General features: G+C 42.5%; 1 protein-coding gene across 1 annotated transcript in view; it reads right to left on the bottom strand.

Moving 5' to 3' along the window:
- LOC126232175 (neuralized-like protein 4) overlaps positions 1–27,477 on the bottom strand; it is a 295,692-nt gene that overhangs the window by 209,362 nt on the left and 58,853 nt on the right. Inside the window, exons 4-7 of the mRNA XM_049942472.1 lie at positions 25,446–25,599; positions 16,663–16,873; positions 4,083–4,218; positions 1,621–1,821 (exon numbers count right to left, since the gene is read on the bottom strand). Coding sequence (XP_049798429.1) covers positions 1,621–1,821; positions 4,083–4,218; positions 16,663–16,873; positions 25,446–25,599 — 702 coding nt within the window. The remainder of the gene's footprint in view (positions 1–1,620; positions 1,822–4,082; positions 4,219–16,662; positions 16,874–25,445; positions 25,600–27,477) is intronic.

Below are 27,477 nucleotides of genomic sequence, written 5' to 3'. Positions count from 1 at the left end.
CACCATTCCCTCCAATACTAAATTGGTGATCCCTTGATGCCTCAGAACGTGTCCTACCAACTGACACCTCCCTCGAATCCAGTTGTGCCGCAAATTTCTTTTTTCCATAATTTTACACAGTGCCTCCTCATTAGTTACTTGATCTACCCATCTAATCTTCAGCATTCTTCTGTAGCACCACATTTCGAAAGCTTCGATTCTTACGCTTTCCTTGCCATTGCCAGTCTACATTTTATATCCTCTCTACTTCGGCCATCGTCAGTTATTTTGCTCCCCAAATAGCAAAACTCCTTTACTACTTTCAGTGTGTCATTTCCTAATCTAATCCCCTCAGCATCACCCGATTTAATTTGACTACATTCCATTATCCTCGTTTTGCTTTTGTTGATGTTCATCTTATATCCTCCTTTCAAGACAATGTCCATTCCGTTCAACTGCTCTTCCAAGTCCTTTGCTGTCTCTGACAGAATTACGTCATCGGCGGACCTCAAAGTTTTTATTTCTTCCCCATGGATTTTAATTCCTACTCCAAAGTTTTCTTTTCTTTCTTTTACTGCTTGCTCAATATACAGATTGAATAACATCGGGGAGAGGCTACAACCCTGTCTCACTCCTTTCCCAACCACTGCTTCCCTTTCATGTCCCTCGACTCTTATAACTGTCGTATGGTTTCTGTACAAGTTGTAAATAGGCTTTTGCTGCCTGTATTTTACCCCTGCCACCTTTCAATTTGAAAGAGTATTTCCGTCAAAATTGTCAAAAGCTTTCTCTAAGGCTACAAGTGCTATAAATGTAGGTTTGTCTTTCCTCAACCTATCTTCTAAGAAGTTGTAGGGTCAGTACTGCCTTGTCTCTTTCGACATTACCATGGAATCCAAACTGATCTTCCCCGAGGTCGGCTTCTATCAATTTTTCCATTCGTCTGTAAAGAATTCGCGATAGTATTTGGTAGCTGTGACTTATTAAACTGATAGTTCGGTAATTTTCACGTCTGTCAACACCTGTTTTCTTTGGGATTGGAATTATTATATTCTTCTTGAAGTCTGAGGGTATTTTACCTGTTTCATACATCTTGCACACACCAGATGAAAGAGTTTTGTCATGGCTGACTCTCCCAAGGCTGTCAGTAGTTCTAATGGAATGTTGTCTACTCCCAGGGCCTCGTTTCGACTTAGGTCTTTGAGTGCTATGTCAAACTCTTCACGCAGTATCGTATCTCCCATTTGATCTTCATCTTCATCCTTTTTCATCTCCATAATATTGCCCTGAAGTACATCGCGCTTCTATAGACCCTCTATACACTCCTTCCACCATTCAGCTTTTCTTCTTTGCTCAGCGTGATTTGCATTCACTTACACATGCAACTTGCTATAGCTCTTAGCCTAATTCTCACTTCTCTGACTGCAGCTAACCTGATGAACTTTTAAATGATACCGCACATGACATAATAAATGTGCAAAATGCTGTTGTGGTCGTTTCATTAATATTAAATGGGGGTGGCCGAGAAAAGGTAGTTATTCCGCAACATACCGTAGAAGGGCCACTAGCGAGGCTTTGAACGGTGGAAATAAGGCAGCTCCGATAGTGCCGAGCCGTATTCTCGAGCCTCGAGATACTCACCCACAGCTCATCCAGGTTGAACTCGCCGTACTCGCGGCGCGTTCCCTTCCCGTTGGTGAGGATCCCGCTGCCGGACATCATGGTGGTGCCCGTGCGCAGGTTCGTCATGGTGGCGGGGAACGCCAGGGCGGCCGGGTCGTGCGTCGTCACGCCCACCTCGATGCTGCCGGACCACTTGTCCACCAGCCTGTCGATGCGGATCTGCGGCAGAAAGTGCTCCCTCAGCTCGGCACCGACTCCGCGGCTGCACTAGCCTGGAGATTGCGTGTTCTCCCAGCTTGCCGTGTGACTGCACCGCTTTCACTGAGGCGCGACTCCACAAATTTTGCTAACTGGTCAGAGAAAAAACAGAGAATATGAACGAGGAAACAATTTTCACAACGTTCTGCAAGTATTTTTTATTACATCTCTAACTGGTTTTCATCCTCTCAGAGCACAGTCAGATGGCAACTGAAAGACACACAAATTACTCAGACATTAGCAATACCGATACAGTGTGTCTGCAAAGGGAGATGTTACATTTTTTCTTCGTTACAAGACATCTGGCTGTACACCCTGAGCTGCCCGTAAAAATACTATGATTAATTTAAGAGGCTTTTTGGTGTATTTCTGAGTGCTGATTTCATATAAATTATGGAAAATGTCAAATCAGATGCAGTTTTTACATATATTGAGCATTTCTGTGAGGTATGCAAAATGAAGCTATGTCAAGCAACAGAAAATCCAGGGTGGAATGTAACAATACTATGAAAAGGAAAGTTGCTACTCACCAAACAACAGAGATGCAGAGTCAGACAGGCACAACAAAAAGACTATCACAATATAAGTTTTCAATCAACAAGGCCTTTGTTGAAAATAGATGACACAGACACACTGTGTGTGTGTGTGTGTGTGTGTGTGTGTGTGTGCCCAACCTCTTTGCATTTACACATGTCTGCCTGTGTCTGTATATGTGCGGATGGATATGTGCGGATGGATATGTGCGGATGGATATGTGCGGATGGATATGTGCGGATGGATATGTGCGGATGGATATGTGCGGATGGATATGTGCGTGCATGTGCGAGCGCGAGTATATACCTGTCCTTTTTCCCCCTAAGGTAAGTCTTTCCGCTCCTGGGGTTGGAATGACTCCTTACCCTCTCCCTTAAAACCCACATCCTTTCGTCTTTCCATCTCCTTCCCTCTTCCCTGATGAAGCAACCACTGCGTTGTGAAAGCTTAATATTTGGGTGTGTGTTTGTGAGTTTTTTATTTTATTGTGTCTATCAACATACCAGCGCTTTCTCATTTGGTAAGTTAAAGCATCTTTGTTTTTTTACACACACACACACACACACACACACACACACACACACACACAGGGTGTTTATAAATGAATATCAGCGTTTTAACACTTTATAATATTTATTACATTAAACTTACAGTTATAAATGATAAGTAAAATGAAAGAGCAACTCAAACAGTTTAACCAAGAACCTTATAAATGTTGAATGTGAGCACCATTTGTCACACGGCACACATCAAGTCTATAGCCAAGCGCCGGACAGGCCGCAAGGGCCACGAGGGCCCCAATGACAGGGCTCGCTTTGCATGGCCTCCACGTTCACCCGACACGACACGACACCGTGCGATTTTTTCCTTTGGGGCTTCACGGAGGATCGTGTGTACGTGCCTCCGCTACCAGCAGACCTCCCCGAATTAAAAAACCGGACTGAAGCAGCTGTTGCTATAATCACTGAAGACACACTTATGAACATTTGGGAAGAACTCAGCTACAGACTTTGTGTGTGTCGTGTGACAAATGGTGCTCACACTCAACATTTAGAAGGTTCTCGGTAAAACTGTTCGAGTTGCTCTTTCATTTGACATATAATTTATAAATGTCAGTTTAATATATTAAATATTATGAAGTGTAAAAGCCCCGATACTCATTTATAAACACCCCGTATGTATAAAAAAATTAAATAAGTATGTCGACGCGTACTTTTGCTTTCTCGTGAGAGTAGCTCGAGTTGAGGCCACTAATTTTCTTTTTTATGTCACCAGCCGTGCAGCTGGGCCGCGTCTCACGGCTAGTGACGCCTGCAGTTTCTTTGTAGCTCTCTGGTCTTCTTAATCTAATGTCGTTAAGTGCCTCATCAGCTCCGTACATTTTTATTTATTTCGTAGTCGACGGCGCGCACGAATTATAATTCGCAGCCATGTTTACAAACACACTACCGGTGACAGGAAGCTGCAGCGACACTAGCAATCCGAGTGGTAACATTTCACACTGCTGCGAACAATAGATGAGCGGCTTTTACGACAGAATCTTCGGCGAGGCTCGAGGTCGGATCGTATTCGTCTGAGGACAGGCGAGATTTGACAGAGTCCCCTATCACACCGTCAAACTTCTTCGACACAAATATTTGACGTACCAACTTCGACAGAGAAATACGACAGTGTAATACCGGACTTACCTCGAAGAGCTCGTCGTCGTGCAGGGGGCGGTGCGTCATGACGACGCCGTTGTTGAACTCGTCGAGCGGCCGCCTCCTCTCAGCGCTGCGACCGCCGCAGGAGATGCGCACCAGGCTGCCGCAGCGCTCGTGGAACCTGCGGGCACCTGCGGTCAGCCTGACGGTGGACGGCAACGATAATCTTCAGCTAAGAAGGCCCAGCCGAGCCGTACACTGTGCACGTATAGCCCAGCTGCGAACACGCACAAGTCCTACAGAACTGGAGCAGACACAACCTGCCCGTTGCCCGAGACCCGTGGCAGAGGCACTTTACGATATTCGGTGCCTTCTGGGCTCTGGCTTCCAAATCCCTCAGGTGTGGCAACCGCGACAACTCGGGTCAAAAAAGAGGCACAGAAAGTGAGTCTTTAAAATGCAGAATGGTGTGTCTCAGGTGCAAGTCAGGTAAATTAAAGACATGATGAGAGCAATTAAAATGAACACACACACACACACACACACACACACACACACACACACACACACACACACACACACACACGACGTAGCGGGACTTTGAATTTCGCCGCACTACACTCGTTTCCTCAGATATAAATACCGTCGCAGCGGTATGAGCGCTCGACGGCAGAGAAAATACTAAATTGTAACTCTTTTTTTGTTTTCTATCCATCTATTGTCGCTCGAGACTGGAAGCTTAATGCAGATGTAAAAACTTATTAGCTAGTCTCGGTCTGATTAAGACGAAAAAACTTATTAATGTGTAGACATATTGTGGAAGTTATGAAATTCGGAGGATGGAAGTAGCAACGTAAAATAAATTGCATTCAGTGTCAAAATGATTTTAATTTGTATAAATTAGTGATTCCTGGACGACTGCAAGATTTCGGAGCAGCTACTACTTTTATGCAGAAATGAAGTAGGAGATTTTTGAAGACCTGGACGCCACACGAAAGAAGACATGTTAACACGGTGAAGGATGAACTCTTATCTACGCCATTTCCCCCTGTTAATCACATTTTGTTATTCTCTGTTTTCTTTTTCCAAATAATTTTTGTAGTGGAAATTGGTTTGACTTTTGCTCAGAAAGGCCACTAGGACCACCCTGACAATAGCTTTTCCGAATCACGAAGTCCGATAACTTTTCTGTAATACGAAGTTCGATTTGCATTTCATTGTTTCCCTTTTTCACAATCATTAACGATTTTAGAACCCCCTTTTTATTCACGATTTCTTCCCACATCAACCTTTTCTTTTCTTTTCTTTTCTTCTTCTTTTCTTTTTTATTAACCACTACAACACACACACACACACACACACACACACACCCGCGCGCACACACACACACACACACACACACACACACACACACACACACACACACACACTTATCTGCAGAAAACTGAAAACCCGTCTTTGCAGGCCACTCCTCTAATCTCTGAATCGTAAGCTGCAACTGACAGGTCGCTGTTGCTACACTGGAGGAGGAGCAGAAAACAGCAAAATCTTCCACAAATACGGAGCACTTTACAGGACTCCCTACTGGTGATGGCAAAGAGGGTAACACTTAAAAACACTGGCCCCGAGGGACAACATTCTTCTGCTCGAAACTACCCGACAGTACATCACCGACTCGGGTCCTAGAAAACTTACAAATCTTTAACATATTGCAGCGTGTCAGCAACTGTGAAATGTACAACAATTAAACAATTTTTTCAGCCTTCAGTTGCAAGGTAATTTTATTCGTTTACCTAGGTTTCGATTCCAGTAATGGAATCTTCTTCAGAACCTATAAATTAAACCACATACAGACATATGTTACTACTACAATGCATTATCAGTCTAATGTTGAATATTAAAGAAATTGGGATACTTACAAAAATTAAATTATTTTGTGAGCCAAACTCTGGCCATGTCACAGATTAAAAATTAACATTAACGACGCATAATCATAAGATTATGTCAGTCAAAATTAACACCATTGAGGCGAACGTGGACGCTACGCCGGCCAGAAATAAGGACCACACGTAAGCGGCTCGAAAACTAGGCGTTGTGAGCCGTTACGCGGCGAGGCTGGCCGCGGCCAAGCGCATGCGCAAGCGCAGGGGCAAGAGACAACTGTCTCAAAATTACTTAGAGCAACTATACATATAAACAAATGTGACTGAAAGCCGTCCTAAATTGGACAAACCTATCTATTAGTATAGCAACATTACACAATTTTTTTTTTTTTTTTTTTTTTTTTTTTTTTATAACGTAGTACAAAGATACACATGTACAATTGCATTATAATAAAGGGACGAAGCAGATGGGGAAAACAGCATCGGTCATTCGAGGCGGACTGTTGGTCAACTCCACTGGAGTAAAGGTTGGAATCCTTCGAAATAACTTCTATTTTTTAATTGCAGCTGATCATTAAGTAAGTTGTCTCTATCAATACTAAGATGTTTAAAAATTTGCAATTCTTCGAGGGTGTCTAGCCTACATCCCTTTACTTCATTATGCAAAAGCTCTGCGTCTTTTAGAGGCTTGGGAGCATGCGCCTTTTGGACCAGATGTTCAGCAAATGTAGATCCTCGAGTTCCATCACCGCTTTTTGTCGGCAGATGCTCTTTAAACCTAACAGACAGGGCCCTTCCTGTCTGGCCAATGTAATAAGAAGGGCATTCAGCACACGTGATTTTATACACACCTGACAGCGATGATTTATCATTACCTTTAACCAGGGAATGAATTAAGTTCTTTTTGAGGTTGTTGGTGGTAGAGTATGAAACTTTGCACCCTAGGTTTTTTAATAACCTACCTACCTTATAGGAGATGTTACCTATAAAGGGAACTGATATGTATTTCGTTGCCTGGTGTTGATTGTGAGTATCTGAACTGGAAAGAGTGGTAGTCTTCTTTCGTGTTTTTTTATTGAACAACTGTCTCACTATACTGGGATTATATCCATTATTCTGAGCGATGTTTTCGAGGACTTTTAATTCGTTCTGTAAGTTGACTGGCGAAAGTGGAATGGAAAGAGCTCGATGGATACTCGAGTGAAAAAAGGCCATTTTTTGGGCCTGAGGATGGGTGGAATCAGCTGGGATGATGATGTCGGAATAGGTTGCTTTCCGAAAAATTTTAAAATCTATTTTGTTGCCAATAATGGATAGAGTCAGATCGAGATAGTCTAAGGTCCTATCAGCTGTCTGATTTTCTTGCGTGAATCTGATTTTTTCATGTAGGTTATTGAAAGTGGTAAATAACAGTTCTAGCTCTTCATGGGAACCTTCAAACACAAATAGCAGGTCATCTACATATCTCGCATAGAATATTATATTATTTGCCATATCTGGATAATTCCGAAAAAACATCTGCTCCATTGAGTTTATAAAAATATCTGACATGATACCAGCCAACGGGCTGCCCATAGCTAGACCACAGGGTTGCGAATATATTTTATTATTGAAAGAGAAATAATTGTACTTGAGGGTGGTGCGTAACAGAACCATTAGTTCATCGATCTCAGGGGCCGATAATTTTTTATGGTATCGCAAATTGGATTCTATAATGTCCATCGTCTGTTCAACGGGTACATTAGTGTATAAATTTTTAATATCAAATGATACGAGTTTTGTGATGTCAGAACAGGCTAAAGTTTTAAGTTTGTTGGCCACGTCTACCGAATTTTTGACGGAGAAATTTTTTTCAAACACAAAATACTCTTTCAATTTACGGTGTAGGAACCAAGCTAGTTTGTGGTATGCACTTTTGGTGCTGTCAACGATCGGACGGATAGGTTGGGAAATTTTATGAACCTTAAACTGGCTTCTCAAAATAGGCGGTTTCGGATTCATGTTTATAAGGCATTTTTTATAAAACTCGCCGATTAACTTTTTTGTACTGCTAAGAGCCGACCTTATCTCTTTTTGGATCACGGGTGTGGGGTCCACCTCGATTGGCACGATGCCATTTTCCTCAAAAAACATTTCAGTTTTACGGATGTATTCGCTTTTGTGGGCGATAATTAGGGAATTGCCTTTGTCGGCCTTAGTTATTAGTGCTTCATTATTTCTAAGCTTAAGATTAATGCTCTTCAACGTTTGATGTACAGCAGAAACAGGATTTTGAATAGAGTAATCTTTTTGGACTATTTTACAGGCGTTATAAGCTATTCTTGTTTGCACATTTTTTGCTATTTTAGAACAATCAAGCCCAACTTTGAGGTCGACAATTAAATTTTCTACACTTTGAGAAGTACATTTAGGTTGTACATTAAACTTGAAACCTTTACATAAAAGCTCGTTCTCAGCTTTGGAGAAACAAATATTAGTCTTATTCACTACGCGTTCGTAAAATTGGGTTTGGGTGGCCGCCCCTTTACATGTGTTATGAACGCCAGAAACATCACCACATTTTAATAATTTGGCTAGCTTTCTTTCATGTCTAACACTAATTTCGGTTTTACGGTTTGCTAACCATAAACTAATTTGCATCCAAAAAGAATCAATTTGAAAATTATAGGTAGTCTTAAAAATTTTTGAAAGTTCAAGATACAGTTCATAAGCTTCTTCATTCAGGTTGTCTTTCTTGGAGTACAATTCAGCCCTTCTTTCATTTAAAATCTGGTGTACGAGTTTCCTTTTAAGACCAGGGGACTTATTACAAACTTTGTTATTAATATAGCCTTTTACAAAATCAGGTACTACATTTGACAGCTTGCATTGCTTAATGAAAGATATTGCCATACCTGTTTTCAGTATTTTATACACTATGTCCATATATCTGTTAGCTGCTTTACTTGCCTCGGCAGGTACAAATTTACAAATCTTTAACATATTGCAGCGTGTCAGCAACTGTGAAATGTACAACAATTAAACAATTTTTTCAGCCTTCAGTTGCAAGGTAATTTTATTCGTTTACCTAGGTTTCGATTCCAGTAATGGAATCTTCTTCAGAACCTATAAATTAAACCACATACAGACATATGTTACTACTACAATGCATTATCAGTCTAATGTTGAATATTAAAGAAATTGGGATACTTACTTGGGATACTTCTAGCTATGGGCAGCCCGTTGGCTGGTATCATGTCAGATATTTTTATAAACTCAATGGAGCAGATGTTTTTTCGGAATTATCCAGATATGGCAAATAATATAATATTCTATGCGAGATATGTAGATGACCTGCTATTTGTGTTTGAAGGTTCCCATGAAGAGCTAGAACTGTTATTTACCACTTTCAATAACCTACATGAAAAAATCAGATTCACGCAAGAAAATCAGACAGCTGATAGGACCTTAGACTATCTCGATCTGACTCTATCCATTATTGGCAACAAAATAGATTTTAAAATTTTTCGGAAAGCAACCTATTCCGACATCATCATCCCAGCTGATTCCACCCATCCTCAGGCCCAAAAAATGGCCTTTTTTCACTCGAGTATCCATCGAGCTCTTTCCATTCCACTTTCGCCAGTCAACTTACAGAACGAATTAAAAGTCCTCGAAAACATCGCTCAGAATAATGGATATAATCCCAGTATAGTGAGACAGTTGTTCAATAAAAAAACACGAAAGAAGACTACCACTCTTTCCAGTTCAGATACTCACAATCAACACCAGGCAACGAAATACATATCAGTTCCCTTTATAGGTAACATCTCCTATAAGGTAGGTAGGTTATTAAAAAACCTAGGGTGCAAAGTTTCATACTCTACCACCAACAACCTCAAAAAGAACTTAATTCATTCCCTGGTTAAAGGTAATGATAAATCATCGCTGTCAGGTGTGTATAAAATCACGTGTGCTGAATGCCCTTCTTATTACATTGGCCAGACAGGAAGGGCCCTGTCTGTTAGGTTTAAAGAGCATCTGCCGACAAAAAGCGGTGATGGAACTCGAGGATCTACATTTGCTGAACATCTGGTCCAAAAGGCGCATGCTCCCAAGCCTCTAAAAGACGCAGAGCTTTTGCATAATGAAGTAAAGGGATGTAGGCTAGACACCCTCGAAGAATTGCAAATTTTTAAACATCTTAGTATTGATAGAGACAACTTACTTAATGATCAGCTGCAATTAAAAAATAGAAGTTATTTCGAAGGATTCCAACCTTTACTCCAGTGGAGTTGACCAACAGTCCGCCTCGAATGACCGATGCTGTTTTCCCCATCTGCTTCGTCCCTTTATTATAATGCAATTGTACATGTGTATCTTTGTACTACGTTATAAAAAAAAAATAAAAAAAAAAAAAAAAAAAAAAAAAAAATTGTGTAATGTTGCTATACTAATAGATAGGTTTGTCCAATTTAGGACGGCTTTCAGTCACATTTGTTTATATGTATAGTTGCTCTAAGTAATTTTGAGACAGTTGTCTCTTGCCCCTGCGCTTGCGCATGCGCTTGGCCGCGGCCAGCCTCGCCGCGTAACGGCTCACAACGCCTAGTTTTCGAGCCGCTTACGTGTGGTCCTTATTTCTGGCCGGCGTAGCGTCCACGTTCGCCTCAATGGTGTTAATTTTGACTGACATAATCTTATGATTATGCGTCGTTAATGTTAATTTTTAATCTGTGACATGGCCAGAGTTTGGCTCACAAAATAATTTAATTTTTGTAAGTATCCCAATTTCTTTAATATTCAACATTAGACTGATAATGCATTGTAGTAGTAACATATGTCTGTATGTGGTTTAATTTATAGGTTCTGAAGAAGATTCCATTACTGGAATCGAAACCTAGGTAAACGAATAAAATTACCTTGCAACTGAAGGCTGAAAAAATTGTTTAATTGTTGTCCTAGAAAACTGCCGACGCGGGAAGGACCGTACGGAGACGGGGAGGCAGCCACGGGTGTCACGTCGACGGAGTTGCGCGAGAATACTGCATCTCCGAGTCGTGTCGTACGTTTTATCGATACAGAAGAATGCGCGGATACGGTGACGTTCACGCAGGAAAGACTGCCGAATAGCCGCCTCCGGCAGAGTCGGGTTGTCGAGAGGGGACCTAAATCTCCGGAACCCGCACCGAGAAGCTGCCCGGTCTACCGACCCGGCCGGATGACGGTTAACCGCGCACTCCGGGGTCTTTCCTTCGCAGCTCGTCGAGGTGACACTCCGGTAACTGCCGGGACGTGTGCGGTCCTTTCCGGGACCGAGGAGGTGTGTCAGAATTGCCTCTCTGCACTAGTCGGGGAAGTTGCCGGTCTGCCACACACGATTAAAATATTATACAGGTCTCTACCAGTTGCAGTATTACGAGACACACACAGTGCCGAATCCGTCTCCCACGTGGAAAAGGGAAGACTCGGTCCGCCTCGCCCCTCTATGGCTGCAGAGTAGTAACAGATCATTCAATTTTAGTTTCAGATAGCAGTTCAACTGTTCATTTTTAGGGTCCTGCACCTCAACCGTTAAAAAGCAACCCACGTAGGAGCACTTGGATGTCACCCCACCTGCCAGCCCGCCCCACAGTTGAAAACCCTATTCCTCAGGAACGGGTAGACACATCGAGTCGAAATTTGCGTCTCATTCTGAGGTCTGCGGTCCCTCGACGATGTAAAACTTTTGAGCTTCTGAGCCAATAAGGTCACAAGATATGGCCATTTGTGACAATTTTTTTGATACTCGCAAACTGTCAAAGTCTACGGAGTCCTTCCCACTGACCTAGAATCATACAATTTGGCAAGAAGCGAGCTTCACAAAACGAGTAAAGCAAAAAAGTTCTGAAAATTGTGAAACTGTAATTATACCACTTTTTTTGCCATTACAACTTACATTCATTCGTCATCCATCAAAGGTGTAACAGAAAAACATTACTTCATTGAAATGTAAAATAAGTTGTCACGTCTCAGTAGGTAAACAATAAATATTTTAATAAATCTTCTCTCTCAACACTTATAAGCTTAAGTCCTCTGCTCACCCCTTTTCGTTTGTTGCTGCTAGTCTCACAAACTACTGCAAAGATTTTGATACGGTCTCGGAATTCGAGGGACCGATACCCGGCTAGTATCTGTATTAGGCAAAAAGCGATTCCCAGGTCGGACAAACTGTGCGTGTATGTAATTACATTTGTATAGAAACCCCAGTGCACAAGTCCTATTCGCACTTGGCCAATTTCTATTTTTTATTTTATTTATTTTTTGTTCTGAATTAGACCAATCTGTCGGAGTATCAGAACGAAAAGAGTTTTACAGTCCTCGCAGTTCTGGTGGCAGTAGAATCGAACTGCAGTCAGCCTAAAATGCCACCTCCCTATATTTCGGAAACAGTCTCTGCAGAAAGAGTGTCATCTTCCCTCCAGGGCTTCTCGTCGAGTTCACGAAGCGTTTCCGTAACACTCGCGTGCCGACTGAACCTACCGGTAACAAATCTAGCAGCACACCTTCGAATTGCTTCGATGCCTTCCTTTAATCTGACTTTCTGCACATACACTCCTGGAAATTGAAATAGGAACACCGTGAATTCATTGTCCCAGGAAGGGGAAACTTTATTGACACATTCCTGGGGTCAGATACATCACATGATCACACTGACAGAACCACAGGCACATAGACACAGGCAACAGAGCATGCACAATGTCGGCACTAGTACAGTGTATATCCACCTTTCGCAGCAATGCAGGCTGCTATTCTCCCATGGAGACGATCGTAGAGATGCTGGATGTAGTCCTGTGGAACGGCTTGCCATGCCATTTCCACCTGGCGCCTCAGTTGGACCAGCGTTCGTGCTGGACGTGCAGACCGCGTGAGACGACGCTTCATCCAGTCCCAAACATGCTCAATGGGGGACAGATCCGGAGATCTTGCTGGCCAGGGTAGTTGACTTACACCTTCTAGAGCACGTTGGGTGGCACGGGATACATGCGGACGTGCATTGTCCTGTTGGAACAGCAAGTTCCCTTGCCGGTCTAGGAATGGTAGAACGATGGGTTCGATGACGGTTTGGATGTACCGTGCACTATTCAGTGTCCCCTCGACGATCACCAGTGGTGTACGGCCAGTGTAGGAGATCGCTCCCCACACCATGATGCCGGGTTTTGGCCCTGTGTGCCTCGGTCGTATGCAGTCCTGATTGTGGCGCTCACCTGCACGGCGCCAAACACGCATACGACCATCATTGGCACCGAGGCAGAAGCGACTCTCATCGCTGACGACGACACGTCTCCATTCGTCCCTCCATTCACGCCTGTCGCGACACCACTGGAGGCGGGCTGCACGATGTTGGGGCGTGAGCGGAAGACGGCCTAACGGTGTGCGGGACCGTAGCCCAGCTTCATGGAGACGGTTGCGAATGGTCCTCGCCGATACCCCAGGAGCAACAGTGTCCCTAATTTGCTGGGAAGTGGCGGTGCGGTCCCCTACGGCACTGCGTAGGATCCTACGGTCTTGGCGTGCATCCGTGCGTCGCTGCGGTCCGGTCCCAGGTCGATGGGCACGTGCACCTTCCGCCGACCACTGGCGACAACATCGATGTACTGTGGAGACCTCACGCCCCACGTGTTGAGCAATTCGGCGGTACGTCCACCCGGCCTCCCGCATGCCCACTATACGCCCTCGCTCAAAGTCCGTCAACTGCACATACGGTTCACGTCCACGCTGTCGCGGCATGCTACCAGTGTTAAAGACTGCGATGGAGCTCCGTATGCCACGGCAAACTGGCTGACACTGACGGCGGCGGTGCACAAATGCTACGCAGCTAGCGCCATTCGACGGCCAACACCACGGTTCCTGGTGTGTCCGCTGTGCCGTGCGTGTGATCATTGCTTGTACAGCCCTCTCGCAGTGTCCGGAGCAAGTATGGTGGGTCTGACACACCGGTGTCAATGTGTTCTTTTTTCCATTTCCAGGAGTGTACAAAAAACTAGCAGTACTCGAGAATGGATCACTCTACACGCCACCTCCTTTGTAGATGAGAGATAAGCTTTCCCAAAATTCTCCCAATAAAATGAATTCTAGCAGTCACCTTCTCAACTACCCACCTGATGTGTCCATTCCATATGAAACTGCTTCTGCTCTTTGACGAGTATTTTGATGCCTATTATGTACATTATAGCACACAAAATACAAAAATGCAATAGGGGCACTTTACGTAGCTTTTACTACTTGAGAAGTTATTTCTTACATTTTCTCATATTTCACATAATTTTTTCATGTCCCTCAAAAACTGTAAAAGCGAGGTTTTACTGGACTACATTTTTAGATACCAAGGTGTACACGTGGACAAGAAAATAAATAAATAAATAAATAAAAATTTTTTTAAATCCCAGATTTTTCCCGGGTCTCCTGGTTAAAACCACACTTTTCCCCCATGTGAAAATACACTTCTTCCAAGGTGAAAATACACTTTTTCTGTGATAAGCGACAGTGTACTTTCCCTTGGAGCTGTTAAAATATCAATCTTGTGAATGGTTAAGTTTTTACACACTGGCTTAGAACTTCCTGGTACTTTAGAAAATGAAATTTGGCAAAAGGTGTGGGCGAAGGGAGGGCCGGGGGTGGGGGTGGGTGGGTGCACAAACGTGTGTTGCATATTTTCATATTACGATACACCGCATATTCTCACATTACGAAAGTATAAATTAGAATTCCACCAAACACAGCACATTAGATTGTGAAGCATTGAAATAGAGATTGCAATATACTATTGTAAGCCAATGATAGCTCACGTCACATCATCTCGGCATCCAATGACAGCAGATATTCAGTGCATAGGACACGTGATGTAGTCAGCTAATAGCAACATCAGTGTTAAGTAGCGTGAACACACAAATAGAAAGAGTTTACGGTTTAAATTAATGTACACAGAGTAGCTACAAGAAACACTTAATTTTCACTTATAATATTGGTCTTTAAGATTAATAAGCTACAAGAAAAGCTAAGCTTTCACATATAACATTGGTCTTTTTAACGAGTGTCATACTTTACAATACACACACGAATGTGCTAGTAAAAATTTAGGTTCGTTTCGACAGTTGCCAGAGAGCGCAAGAAAACAGGCGTTACTGTGGGTGGGCAGCTACAATGACATAGGAAGCTGGCATGTTCATATACACATAGCATTAAGAGATCTTACATAACGTCATACGAGAAACAGGACATCAGAGGATACTCCGAGAGCAAACGAATTTCGTAAACCGTACTAAAATGCATAATTCGGCTTAAAGGACACATTTGTACGTCCAGATTCACAATGAAGTAGGCCCCAAACTCATATTAAGCTTTTCAGCGCACTTTTTGGGATGCAAATTTTCTCAGAGTACCAGTACTGTATTGTCTCATTGTTAAGGCATAATGCCATACATGCCAGAAGATGAAAACGTGCACTCTAAATTAATTAAACAGTCGAAACCAGCCAATAGTGTGAATGAAACACTTCGTTTCTTATAAATTGATTGCATCTGCGGAAAAGATTAGTAGAAGCCAAACTTCTTTAGCAAACCGACAAAAAACTTCACTGTCGTGGAAGGCGATCAATGCCCGACTGCCAAAAATGTGAAAATAAAATACAATCAGAAGACTGAAACTAATAACATATTTTAGCCTTCCGTAATTCTGTGAATGTATTTTAATTCAGTCGATAGCTCACGGCCACAGGAATTCATTTCGTTTTCATTTGACGTGTGAACTGTAAACAAAGAGGAAACGGCAAAATCAATAAACGTAAACGAGGGCGACCGTCCCCCTTCCCACTACGACCCAGACTGCTCTGTGCATCCGCGAATCTGGCAGCTCAGGTGCATCAGAAAATTGTTTCTGCGTAGCGTGATCGATTCTCACTACTGCCGCAGCCGCACTCCGAGAAGCCAGAAGTGGGAGACGGAGCTGCTCGTACGCAACTCAGCTCCGCACGCGTGAGAGCCCGCTGGCAACCGCTCAAAATGAACGTAATGTAAACAGCTGTGATGTCGCACTGGACAGAAGCAGTTTGCTGTTACAAAGTATTCCACAGTCTCCCTCCTAAAGCCTTCGACAGATTTTGCTTTCGGTAGGCGCTCGTGTATGCACTCTGTTTTTTTACTGTAAATGGTGCATTTCCTTTGCATCTCAAGTTTCATTTTGGTTTTATTGTCTCGTTTACATGTTATTGCTGCATTATTATTCTACAGTAGCGGGATACAGTAAAATTCGTTGTTAGACTATCAATTCTTACCAGTCAAAACCACCAAAATTTAACTGAAGACTGAAGCACTGGACAATTCCCGGAATCCTAAAAAGTTCCAGGGTTTTTCCACGCTTTATCCCAGATTAAAAAAAATTACCATGTTTTTCCCGGTTGTCCGTAGTGTATACACCTTGGATACATTAACTGTCTCTAAAAAAAAGTTGGCAATCCGAGTCACAGTTCACATATCGACGAAAAGACTGAACGAGTACGCAAAAGCAGTTCCACCTGGAAAGCTATTGAGAAAATTTGTACACCTGGCGCGGACAGAGGTGTCAATTCCATTCGACAGAAGAACTGGCGGTACAAACAATTGACCGGCCACTCGTTTGTTAAAAACAGTCAGTCGGGCAGTCACACTCGTTTCCAAACTTTATACCCACTACCGGCACACGGCTGCCAGTATCGGAGCCTCGGCATTGCGACGTCTGCAGCTCACCTCAACCTGTCCGGAGGGGGCGACACTTCCACGTCCTCCGCAGCGACTACGGACGCCGGTGGCGACTCCTCTTCGAACGCGATGACGTCGCGCCGAGTGTTGGCGACGTTCATGTTGACGACGAGGTCCGTCACCAGTGCCGGCTGCTGCTGCCCGTCGGCCGGCTCGTACGTTCCGCAACTCGCACTCAGCTCGACATCGAAGTCGGATCCTGCGGGGCAGACGCGTCACACCTCTCGTTCTCTTGACAGGCAAAACACTTACGCACAGCACAGTGATAGGATTAAATTAAATGAACTTCAACTTGAGAGACCGCAGAGGATACGCTAGCCGGTGCACGGTGACCGATTTTCATCCAAACTGTTCGACAGGTTCGTCCGTTCGCTCCAAAACGGAGGCCGACACAGTCTGCCGCTTCCGGACGGTCGGCGACACGTCGCGATGACGAAATCGAGGCACGCACCCTGCAGCCTTTCTGGAACAATCTCTCAGAGACTATTTGGTAACAAAATTTATTTATGCAATGGTTATAGCTTTATATGTCATCTTCGTGATGAAGTGCCCATCACTTCGTTAATAGTCACAGTTATTGGGATATCCGCATTTACGTAAAATATTGTACGAAATTTGAAAATTCTGTGACGAAAAATAAGTGTCTCGATTTTGCATTTGTTGCACATTACATAATACGTTGCTGCTACGGAATTTAGCTAGCGTATTGAAATTTTCTCTTTACTCGGTTGGAAGGATCTGTTTGTAACCAATCTCGAAAAAGCTGATCTTACGTAGCACGTTCATTTGTGTGCGCCATTAATGAAGCCAGAATGAAGTATCCAAAACATTCCTAATATCTCATAAACAGTCTGACATTTCAAAACAAGATTTGGGGAAATGACAGCATGTTAAGAGGAAAGTATTTTGCCAAACGGTTATTATGATAAAAAAAACACAGACGCACACACACGCACACATGGCGGTAGCTAGACACAGTGCCAATGTTGTTTTACACTAGTTGGGGGGGGGGGTAGTGTCAGATGGGGTGGGTTGAGAGTGAGGAACGTGAGAGGCAGGGAGAGAGATTGGGAGTGGGTGGCTATTGGCTGGCAAGGAGGCTGGTTTGCCAGTTAGGACTGCACGGGGCACGGACAGCAGGTGTAACTGTAGAGGTGTGCGGGACGTGGCACACGTGGAAGGCAACTCGGGTGGTCGGCAGTTGTCGGTCGGACGATTAAAGGAACCAAACTACTCTGTCATCAGTCCCTGTTTCGTCAAACGGACCGGTCTACACGACTGTAGATCGGGGAGCCTATCGTGCGAGACCCGGGCGAAGAAAACCCTGAAGGCTACAAAAAGTCAACGGAGGCAGCATAAGGACTCTAAGAAGGAAGGGAGACAGAGGAAGAAAGGCAGGTGACATGGGGACCGGAATGCGGACAGAGTGGCGGGAGCGGAGGACGTGTCTTAGGGACAACTCCACGGTTGCGGACTGAAGGATTGCAGACGGCGCAGGTCGCGAAGCGGCCACTGCTGCGTGCCGAGCCACGGGACAGTCCCCTCTGTTCACGACAACTATTTGGCGGTGGCCATTCGACCCGCAGACTGCCGGACGGTAGTCGTACCGACACAAAAGGCAGTGCGGCGTTTGCAGAAGTGTCGGTATGTGACACTGCTGCTTTCACAGGTGGCCCGGCCTCTGACGGGGTAGGGTAACATTGTGACAGGAATGGAATAAGAAATGCAGGGTGGGTGGATCGGACAAGTCTCGCAACTGTGTATTCCACAGGAATCTGATCCCTGGAAGTAGTAACTAGACAACAGAATACGAAAAATGTCACTTCGATATCTACCCGACACACCGTCTCACTGGACATCGACATCCACATCACTGACAGCTCCAGCCACACCTCTGTCTACATTAAACCCACCAAATCCTAACATTACCCGCATTTCGTCAGCTGTCGTCCGTCGCACACCAAAATAATCCCTCCCGTACAGACCGGCCTTCCACAGATGACGTATCTGCAATGACGAGAACTCCCTGCCCCAGTACGCAGAGGCCTTCACAGACGGGAATTCTGTGAGGTTCGGCGATGACATTGCAATTCTGTCAGAGACAGCAAAGGACTTGGAAGAGCAGTTGAACTGAATGGACAGTGTCTTAAAAGGAGGGTATAAGATGAACATCAACAAAAGTGAAACGAGGATAATGGAATGTAGTCGAATTAAGTCGGGTGATGCTGAGGGAATTAGATTAGGAAATGAGACACTTAAAGCAGTAAATGAGTTTTGCTATTTGGGGAGCAAAATAACTTATGATGGTCGAAGTAGAGAGGATATAAAAAATGTAGACTGGCAATGGCAAGGAAAGCGTTTCTGAAGGAGAGAAATTTGTTAACATCGAGTATAGATTTAAGTGGCAGGAAGTCGTTTCTGAAAGTATTTGTATTGAGTGTAGCCATGTATGGAAGTGAAACGTGGACGATAAATAGTTTAGACAAGAAGAGAATAGAAGGTTTCGAAATGTGGTGCTACATAAGAATGCTGAAGATTAGATGGGTAGATCACATAACTAATGAGGAGGTATTGAATATAATTGGAGAGAAGAGGAGTTTGTGGCAGAACTTGACTAGAAGTAGGGATCGGGTGGTAGGACATGTTCTGAGGCATCAAGGGATCACAAATTTAGCATTGGAGGGCAGCGTGGAGGGTAAAAATCGTAGAGGGAGACCGAGAGATGAATACACTAAGCAGATTCAGAAGGATGTAGGTTGCAGTAGGTACTGGGAGATGAAGAAGCTTGCACAGCATAGAGTAGCACGGAGAGCTGCATCAAACCTGCCTCAGGACTGAAGACCACAACAACAGCACAAGAACTTTCCTACAGCACAAATATCACTATAAGACAAACATCGACAAGGATAATGGGAGTGTAGACAAATGAAATCAGGAAATCAGATTACAAACAAGGCATCAGAAGTGGTGGAAAAGTTTTCCCATTTGGGCAGCAGGAAAACTGACGGTGGCCAAACTGAAACTGCAGAACCAATTCGAGATGGAATCACTCATACCCCAAACACCTCGGAACACCGGTTTTATCTAAATGGATTAGAAGTAAGTACGACAAAGATGTAACTGACACAGTTTAAAACAACTTCCAAACTGCCCATAAAAATTACAAACTTAGGAATGCACTTCTGTCAAAAGCCCTGGGGTAGGTGTAGTATAAATTTATAGAGGTCTTCTCACATAAGCTATTTGGCAAACCTGTTAAACAGTCTTGCACTTGTGAATACTTAGTGATCAGTGCTGCATTTTCGGAAGTCAGTTTGAAGCTTGCTGCGAGTACAGTTCTGCGCAATACCTTTTCCGATCGAACTGTTTACTGTCTAAACCTTTTTTGGATGTAAATCATTTAAAACGTTAAATGAAAGGTTCGTGATAAAATATCTGGAGAGAGCTATTCCTGCAAAAAGTGTTGTGCAGAAACTGATCAGTAAAGTCATAGCAAAAGGTTCCCTCGCAAACGCTAGACTTAATTTTGCAAAGAAAGTCTGTTCACCAAGAATATTGAACAATTTTGGAAAAGACAGATTGCTCCTTACCGTAAAGTAGACACGTCAAGTTGCAGACAGGGACAATTAAGACACTAACATAAAACTTTCATCCACAGCCTTCATCAACAAAAACACACACACACACACACACACACACACACACACACACACACACACACACACACACACACACCTCATGCACAGACAACCGCCAACTGCAGCCGGGCATTCCAGCCTGAGATGCTGTAGTTGGCAGTTGTCTGTGCATGAGGTGTGTGTGTGTGTGTGTGTGTGTGTGTGTGTGTGTGTGTGTGTGTGTTTTTGTTTTTTAACTGATGACGGCTGTGGCTGAAAGTTTTATGTTAGTGTCTTAATTGTCCCTGTCTGCAACTTGACGTGTCTACTTTACGGTAAGGAGCAATCTGTCTTTTCCTACACTGTTCATATTCCTACCTGGAGTTTCCATTGTTTGAAAATACTGAACGTGTTCACAAGACTGCAGTAAGTAGTCCACAGAAATCAACTAGACATCTATCCTCCCAACTAAACATCGAACGAACATTATGCGAAAAAGTGCAGAAGCTGTTACATAAACGAGCATATAAAGTAATGCACCACAAGATGATATAAAGTAAACCTACAAATTATACACGAATTACATACACCATTGCAGACAATTACTCACTTATGTCTCTGTCGGTTATCTGGATCCAAGTCTCGACTTCAACTCGGACAAAGGACAGTTTCACCTCGGTGGGTACGTCTACTCTCGTGACACGTGCTACCGGTCAACAGACAATCCTAGGGAATGCTCTGAGATGGCTCTACGTGATGTGAAAGTACCTGTTTGGTGTGCAGTTCCAGACCAATGGGCTGTAGGCCCCATTTTCTTTAACATCACCGTGAACTCTCTCAAGTGTACGTGACAAAATTAGTGCAATGATCCGTAGTGCAGCCGATACAGGAAGAACGATAGTAGCCTGTGTGTTTTTCCAACCAGACTGTGTTACGACATATACTTCACGAGCTTCGATGTCACGTGTCCGTGAAGCTTTCGGAAAGAACGTACAGTTTCCGCACGTTTGTGGCCTCCCAGATCACCCGATCTGTCTACCTGTGATTTTTCAGTGTGTACACGCAGACAAGGAAAAAATTCCTGGATAAAAATACACTTCTTACCAGATGAAAATATACATTTTCCTGGGTGAAAATACCCTGATAACTGCAAAAGTTATCAATTCCTTGAAGGGTGTAGCTTTTATACACTACTTCCCGGCACTTTAGGAAACAAAACATACCAAAAAAATAACACTTACGGAAAGATCTTTTTGTGCAGCAATATGCACGCTGCATGTTTTTTGGAACTATAAATTCGGATTCCACCAGACACGACACATCAGTTTCCTATGCACTCAAATCCATACTGCGATGTTCTTTTGTCAGGAAATCGTGGCTCACACCACGTTATCTTGCCAGCAAACGAAAGCAGATATTCAGACCGTAGGACACCTGGTGTAGTCAGCCATTAACTACACCACTGTTAAGTAGAGCAAATACACAAAGAGGGAAAGTATATCGTTTAAATTAGTGTAGTATACATCTAGTACAGCTGCAAGAAAAGCTAAGCTGTCAAAGATAACATTGTTTTCAGTTTTTATTTCATTCTTAATTTTTTGCAAGTGTTACTCTTTATCTATATTAAACACAAACATGCCAGTAAAATTTTAAATGAAGACATAAATGTCTTGTCTTCAGGGCCCACAATTTTTCTAAGTGTTAAGTTCTGAGAGAGAGTAAAAAAGAAATTCATCACGCAGTCTCACGTGTAACATAATCTGTCTTGCGTAAAAGGAATTTTACTTTGAAAGTAATGCTTCTGGAACCACCATTTGCAATATTTTCCCGTGACCTGTTAGAAATCTTCATCGAAAGCAGTCATTATGAAGTATTGCACAATCTTTTTCCTGTAGCCTTTGACACATTTTGCTGTCACTGAACACTTATGCAAGCACTGTGTTTTGTTGTTGTAAATGGCATATTTTCTTCGCAACTTAAGTTTTACATTAGTGTTTTGCTCTCGTTTATGTTTTATTGCTGCAGTATTATTCTGCAGCAGGCTAAAGTGGAATTCTTTGTTAGAGTATCAATTCTTACCAGTCAAAATTACAAAATTGAAAAATGAAAAATTATCAGCTTTTTCCGAGTTTTCTCCCGGATGAAAAATTCTGGGTTTTTCCCAGATTTCCCATTTGTCCTGGGGCGCATACACCCTGTTTTTATTTGTGGGGTAATATAGAGAGCAAAATCAATAGTAACAACCCATACACAACTAAAGAGATGGAAACAAACATTCACAACATGACTGCTGAAATGTCATCTAATGAAATAGTAAAAGTTTTCAGAAATGTGTTGAGATGTGCCGAATCGTGTATCAAAGTTCATGGTGAACATTTTTAGCACCTCCTGTGGACTATTGACCCGTTGAAAGTTCAGTATGTAGTTTTTCATAACAACAATTTATTACTCTGTGTTACGTATTTACAATAAACAAGTAAATTGTCTGTACGACACTGTACAATCTGAACTTAAAAAGTTTAGCACAACAAGGAAGTATTACAATTAGAAACTATGTACATAATTTAAAACCTTTACGAAAATTTCTATCACTGACACACCCCAAAAAATGACGAAAGCAGAAAGAAGTGTATTGCTTATTACATTTTCACTACTCACACAATCTAACTTTGGCTTCAGGTAGAATGTTTTATGTAAAGGTTCCTTAAATTACTGCTACCAGTCACAAACTTTGTCAATTACTGGATTACTTATTTATTTAGCAACATGTTTGGACGGAATACCTCATCTTAAGGCTAAATGGCATTACAAAAACAACTTTACAACAAGGTCATACAAACATCAGTCCAGCTTCCAAAGTGACATCACCTCTTATTAAGTTTTCTCTTCTTCCACAGGATGACCACAGCATTTATGAAAAGACTATGTAACACCAGTATGACCTTACTGTAAAGGTCTTGTAATGCCATTTAGCCTGAAAATGAGGTATTCTCTCGAAACATGTCGCCAAATAAATAAGTAATACAGTAGTTGACAAAGTTTGTGACTGGTCGCGGTAATTTAAGAAATCGTCACATATTTCTTGAAACAGTCAGAGCCGAAAAATAGTCAAAATGGCTTCAAATTCAGGAGGTTTTAATTTTTTACTCCGAACTTTATTCACAGCCACACTGCATACAGTACCTACAGACATCATCACTGAATGTACCAGCAACATTATTTTTCTTACGACACACAGCTCAAGACATGTGACATCGTAAAAATAGAGATGCACTGAAAACTAGTTTTTGCTTAAAATGGAGTGCAAATTCTCAGACTGTATTCATCCAGTGTTTTGTAATAAGCGCACTTATGACTTACAACAAACTTTAATTTCAAACTTTCTCAATTACCTCCTTAACGTCAAATATTTAACACATTAACTGATTTGCAAAGTAATCAAACACTTCAAGCTACTTTATACACGGGAGACCAATTATGTAAGGAATTGGGGGTTTATTGCCTCTAACTAGTCTGTGTATAAAATAATAATTCAGACGTATCTTTAGGAAACAGTTTTCAACAAATTTATGATTCTAGGAAAAAAGAAAATTTCATGTAATTGTGTTGCACATTAAAGCTTTATTCCCAGAGCCTTCAGTATAAAGCTATAAAAATTTATAATACACTGACAAAGAGAAACTTCTATGTAATGAAACTACATCTGCTGAAAAGAGAATTACATGCCATCCTTGGGTAAAAATGTTAGCATTCAGTCACAGAATATCAAAATGATGGTAAATATATCTTCATAGAGTAATGTAACAAATTTGTACTGATGGTCAAAAAATATGATTAATTTTTTTTCTTCACCTCTTTGTATGTGCTTAATTTACATTACTTATATTAATGGGTCTCCTGTATATTGAATCAATGATTTATATATGTAAAATCCGATACTGATGCACACCGGCTATAGTAAGAAGAGAATTTCTGGAAAAAATGAAATTCACTGACACCTTGTTTAAATTAAAGGGTTAGAAATCCATTCCTAAAGTATGGGGCTGGAGCATAGTCCCACATAGAAGTCACATGTTGTTGAAAAGCATTATAGGCAAGAAGAGAGTCAAGGCTTTTGAAATGTTGGAATAGAAACAGTAAATCCCCAACCCTTTATGGTATCAAACGCCTATGTGCAAAAGGGCTCCAACATTTTATTACTTTACAAAGGAGTTCATGCATTAAATATTTCAAGTTAACCATGTGAGCGAGACAACGTTTCGGAAAGCTTTGAAATTACGCTTAAAGTTTGTCTAAAGTCACGACTGCCCTCATTATGAGCCACTGCACGAGTATAGACTAGGTAATTTAGACTGCATTTTCAAGCATCTACATCTACATGGATACTCTGCAAATCACACCGAAGTGCCTGGCAGAGGGTTCATTGAACCACCTTCATAATTCTCTAATATTCCAATCTTGTATAGCACGAGGGAAGAACAAACACCTACATCTTACCATCCGAGTTCCGGCTTCCCTTATTTTATGACGACGATCGATTCTCCCTACGTAGGTCGGCGTCAACGAAATATTTTTGCATTCGGAGGAGAAAGCTGGTCATTAGCAATAAAGCCTTTTCAAACAGTGACTGTTTTTGATTCTTTTTGGAAGATGTTAATAACTTAATTGTTTTACACGATGGGCTGTCTCCAACAACAAAATGAATAAAAAACTGAAATGAACATTTCAGATCGTATTACAGGAAAACACGATTGCGCCAAAATGTATTTTCTTCAGTGAACTAGTTTAAAATGTATTAAGTGTAATTTAAAAATTAAGATGGTGCCTTCGTGCATCAGGAAACAATTTCAATCACGACTAATTCTGGAATACAATCTAAATACCTAGTTTCGACCGATGAGAATTTTGACATATTTCATTAGGTCACGCAGCGAAACGTTTTTCTTGCTTCCTGTAAAATTACAGTCTGTGTATTTAGTACGATTTTAAATGATGCTCGTCAAATATGTGCTCGTGTTTTAGCAAATACTGCAGTCAATGTGGATACCGCAGTTAAATGTCAAATACAGAAAAATTCTGCTTTGCCGAGTCGGCCGGGACACGGAATCGGGCATCGCCGAGCTGCAATTAGGGACAGGCAGGCAGTGCACTTACTGTCGTCAGAGTCTCCACGGGTCTCGTCGTCGTCATCGATGACTGTCACCTGCGCACACTTCCCGTACATGTCGACGAAGCCGTAGACGCCGCTCGGAACGTCCCTCGCGGCCACCCCCTGCGACTCCTCGTTCACGTAGAACACCAGCTCACCCTGAAACGGATCGAGGCAGCGTTTCACACACGACAGACAGACAAATTGTGTTGGCAAAGCTAAAAGGAAATTCATTTAGCAGCTGTGGAAAGTAGCAATAAAGAATGGCCGGAGTCCCGATTCGGGCTCCGAGACTTCCGTACAAACTTAATTACGTGTACACGTAGACACTTCATCCGTCCAAGAAATCTAGACTGTCGACAATTTTTGCCTATTATTGACTTCGATACTGGCAATATCTCCGGCTCCGGGAATTCCGAGACCTTAGAGAATGACCAAAGCAATATTTTTTGTGATACGATTACAAATCAACATCAGATTTTCTCTTTACTTGTACTGTGAAATCTTGCTTGCAGCCAAATTTTACGATTCTAGGTCAACAGGAAGTACCCTCTAGGCTTTGACGAGTCAGATAGCATGTGTCACAATTGGCTACGTCTTTTGATTGCACTGCATCAGAAGCTCACATTTATTACACTATCAAGGGACCTTAGTATGTGACATACATTTCAACTTGATACATTTATCAGAAAAGGAGTCTTAACAGATGGACACCCAGACAGTCAGGAGATAAATAAATAAATAAATAAACAAAAGAAGGAAAAAATCATGTGATACAACAATAAATTTTCGGATTTTTTTCCTTTAGTTGTACTGTGAAACCTTAATTCTTGCCAAATTTCATGATTCTAGATCAATGAGAAGTGTCCTGTAGGTTTTAATGAGTGAGTTTTTGAGTATCAAAATACGTGACATAAGTAGCTGTATCTTTCGATTGTGCTAGTTTAGGAACTTCAGTTTTTTACACCACCAGGGGACCATAGACCTCAGCTCGTTTTTTTTTTTTTAAGTCAGTCACGTGGACAGACAGACGACACAGTCATCCCACGAGGGTTCTGTCCTTAAGAACTGAGGCACCGCACCCTCTGAACCACCCTGCAGGTGTATCTTATAAACTTAACAGAGCCTTTACCTGCGTGGATCCCAACATTTTACTCGACTAATTAAACTGTTGCGGCATAAACGACACCCCTGCCGGACATACGGGGCTATACTTTCCTGACCCGAGGCGGGATGTCTCGTTAACAGAACGTGTCTCGAGCACGCGATTAACCTCAGAATGTGGGAGCATAATGACTGGTACTGACTTCACTCTTCTCCCGGACACAAGTAAATATTCTTTTAAGGATTTTTAAACGGCGGTTCGAAAACTGTAATGTCGGCTGCCGGCACGTGCACACACCTTACCAGATACGGCTGAGGCGATAGCTGAACGAGTGTAGAGAGAGCTCAATATCGGGAATGCCCACTTTATACCGTTTCAAACGAGTAACAACGACGCACTAGTGCCGAGAGTGACATTAACGGTCGAACACTAGACGAAACAGCTCGTGTAAATTTCTAGAGGTGTACGCGAATAACGAGCATCTCGTACGTGTCGGGCTGAAAACGAGGACACTGCCTCTCTGTTTCCCGCAGTCTCGTACTGCCTGTCGTCTCGGGGACAGTGCGGTTAGTGTAACTAAATTAAATAGGGTTTATTCACCAGAAGCAAGCTGTACTATCTGAAGTAGGTAACCTTACATCACGCAGATGCGTTTCTGAGGATCTCGTAAATCTTACACTCACTTTCGAACTTTTACTCCTACACACTGGAACAGCCGGAGTTTTCGAATCCCGTAAAACTGTCACTGGGACAAAAACATCCCGTCTCAGTAATTTAAGGTTCGGTACCTCGATCGCCGGAAACGGAACCTTCACAGAACAGCCACGTTGTCCACGTGTATGCCTATCCGACAGCTGAGAACCCATTTAAGTTATGCATTTTAGAGCTAATGTTTACACTACACTTTTTTCTCGTTCTGGTGTAAAGAATCT

This window comes from Schistocerca nitens, unplaced genomic scaffold, assembly GCF_023898315.1.
Source record: "Schistocerca nitens isolate TAMUIC-IGC-003100 unplaced genomic scaffold, iqSchNite1.1 HiC_scaffold_465, whole genome shotgun sequence".
NCBI classification, from domain to species: Eukaryota; Metazoa; Arthropoda; class Insecta; order Orthoptera; family Acrididae; genus Schistocerca; species Schistocerca nitens.
Note: the sequence above shows the minus strand (reverse complement) of the source record. Positions and strands in the feature narration are given on the sequence as shown.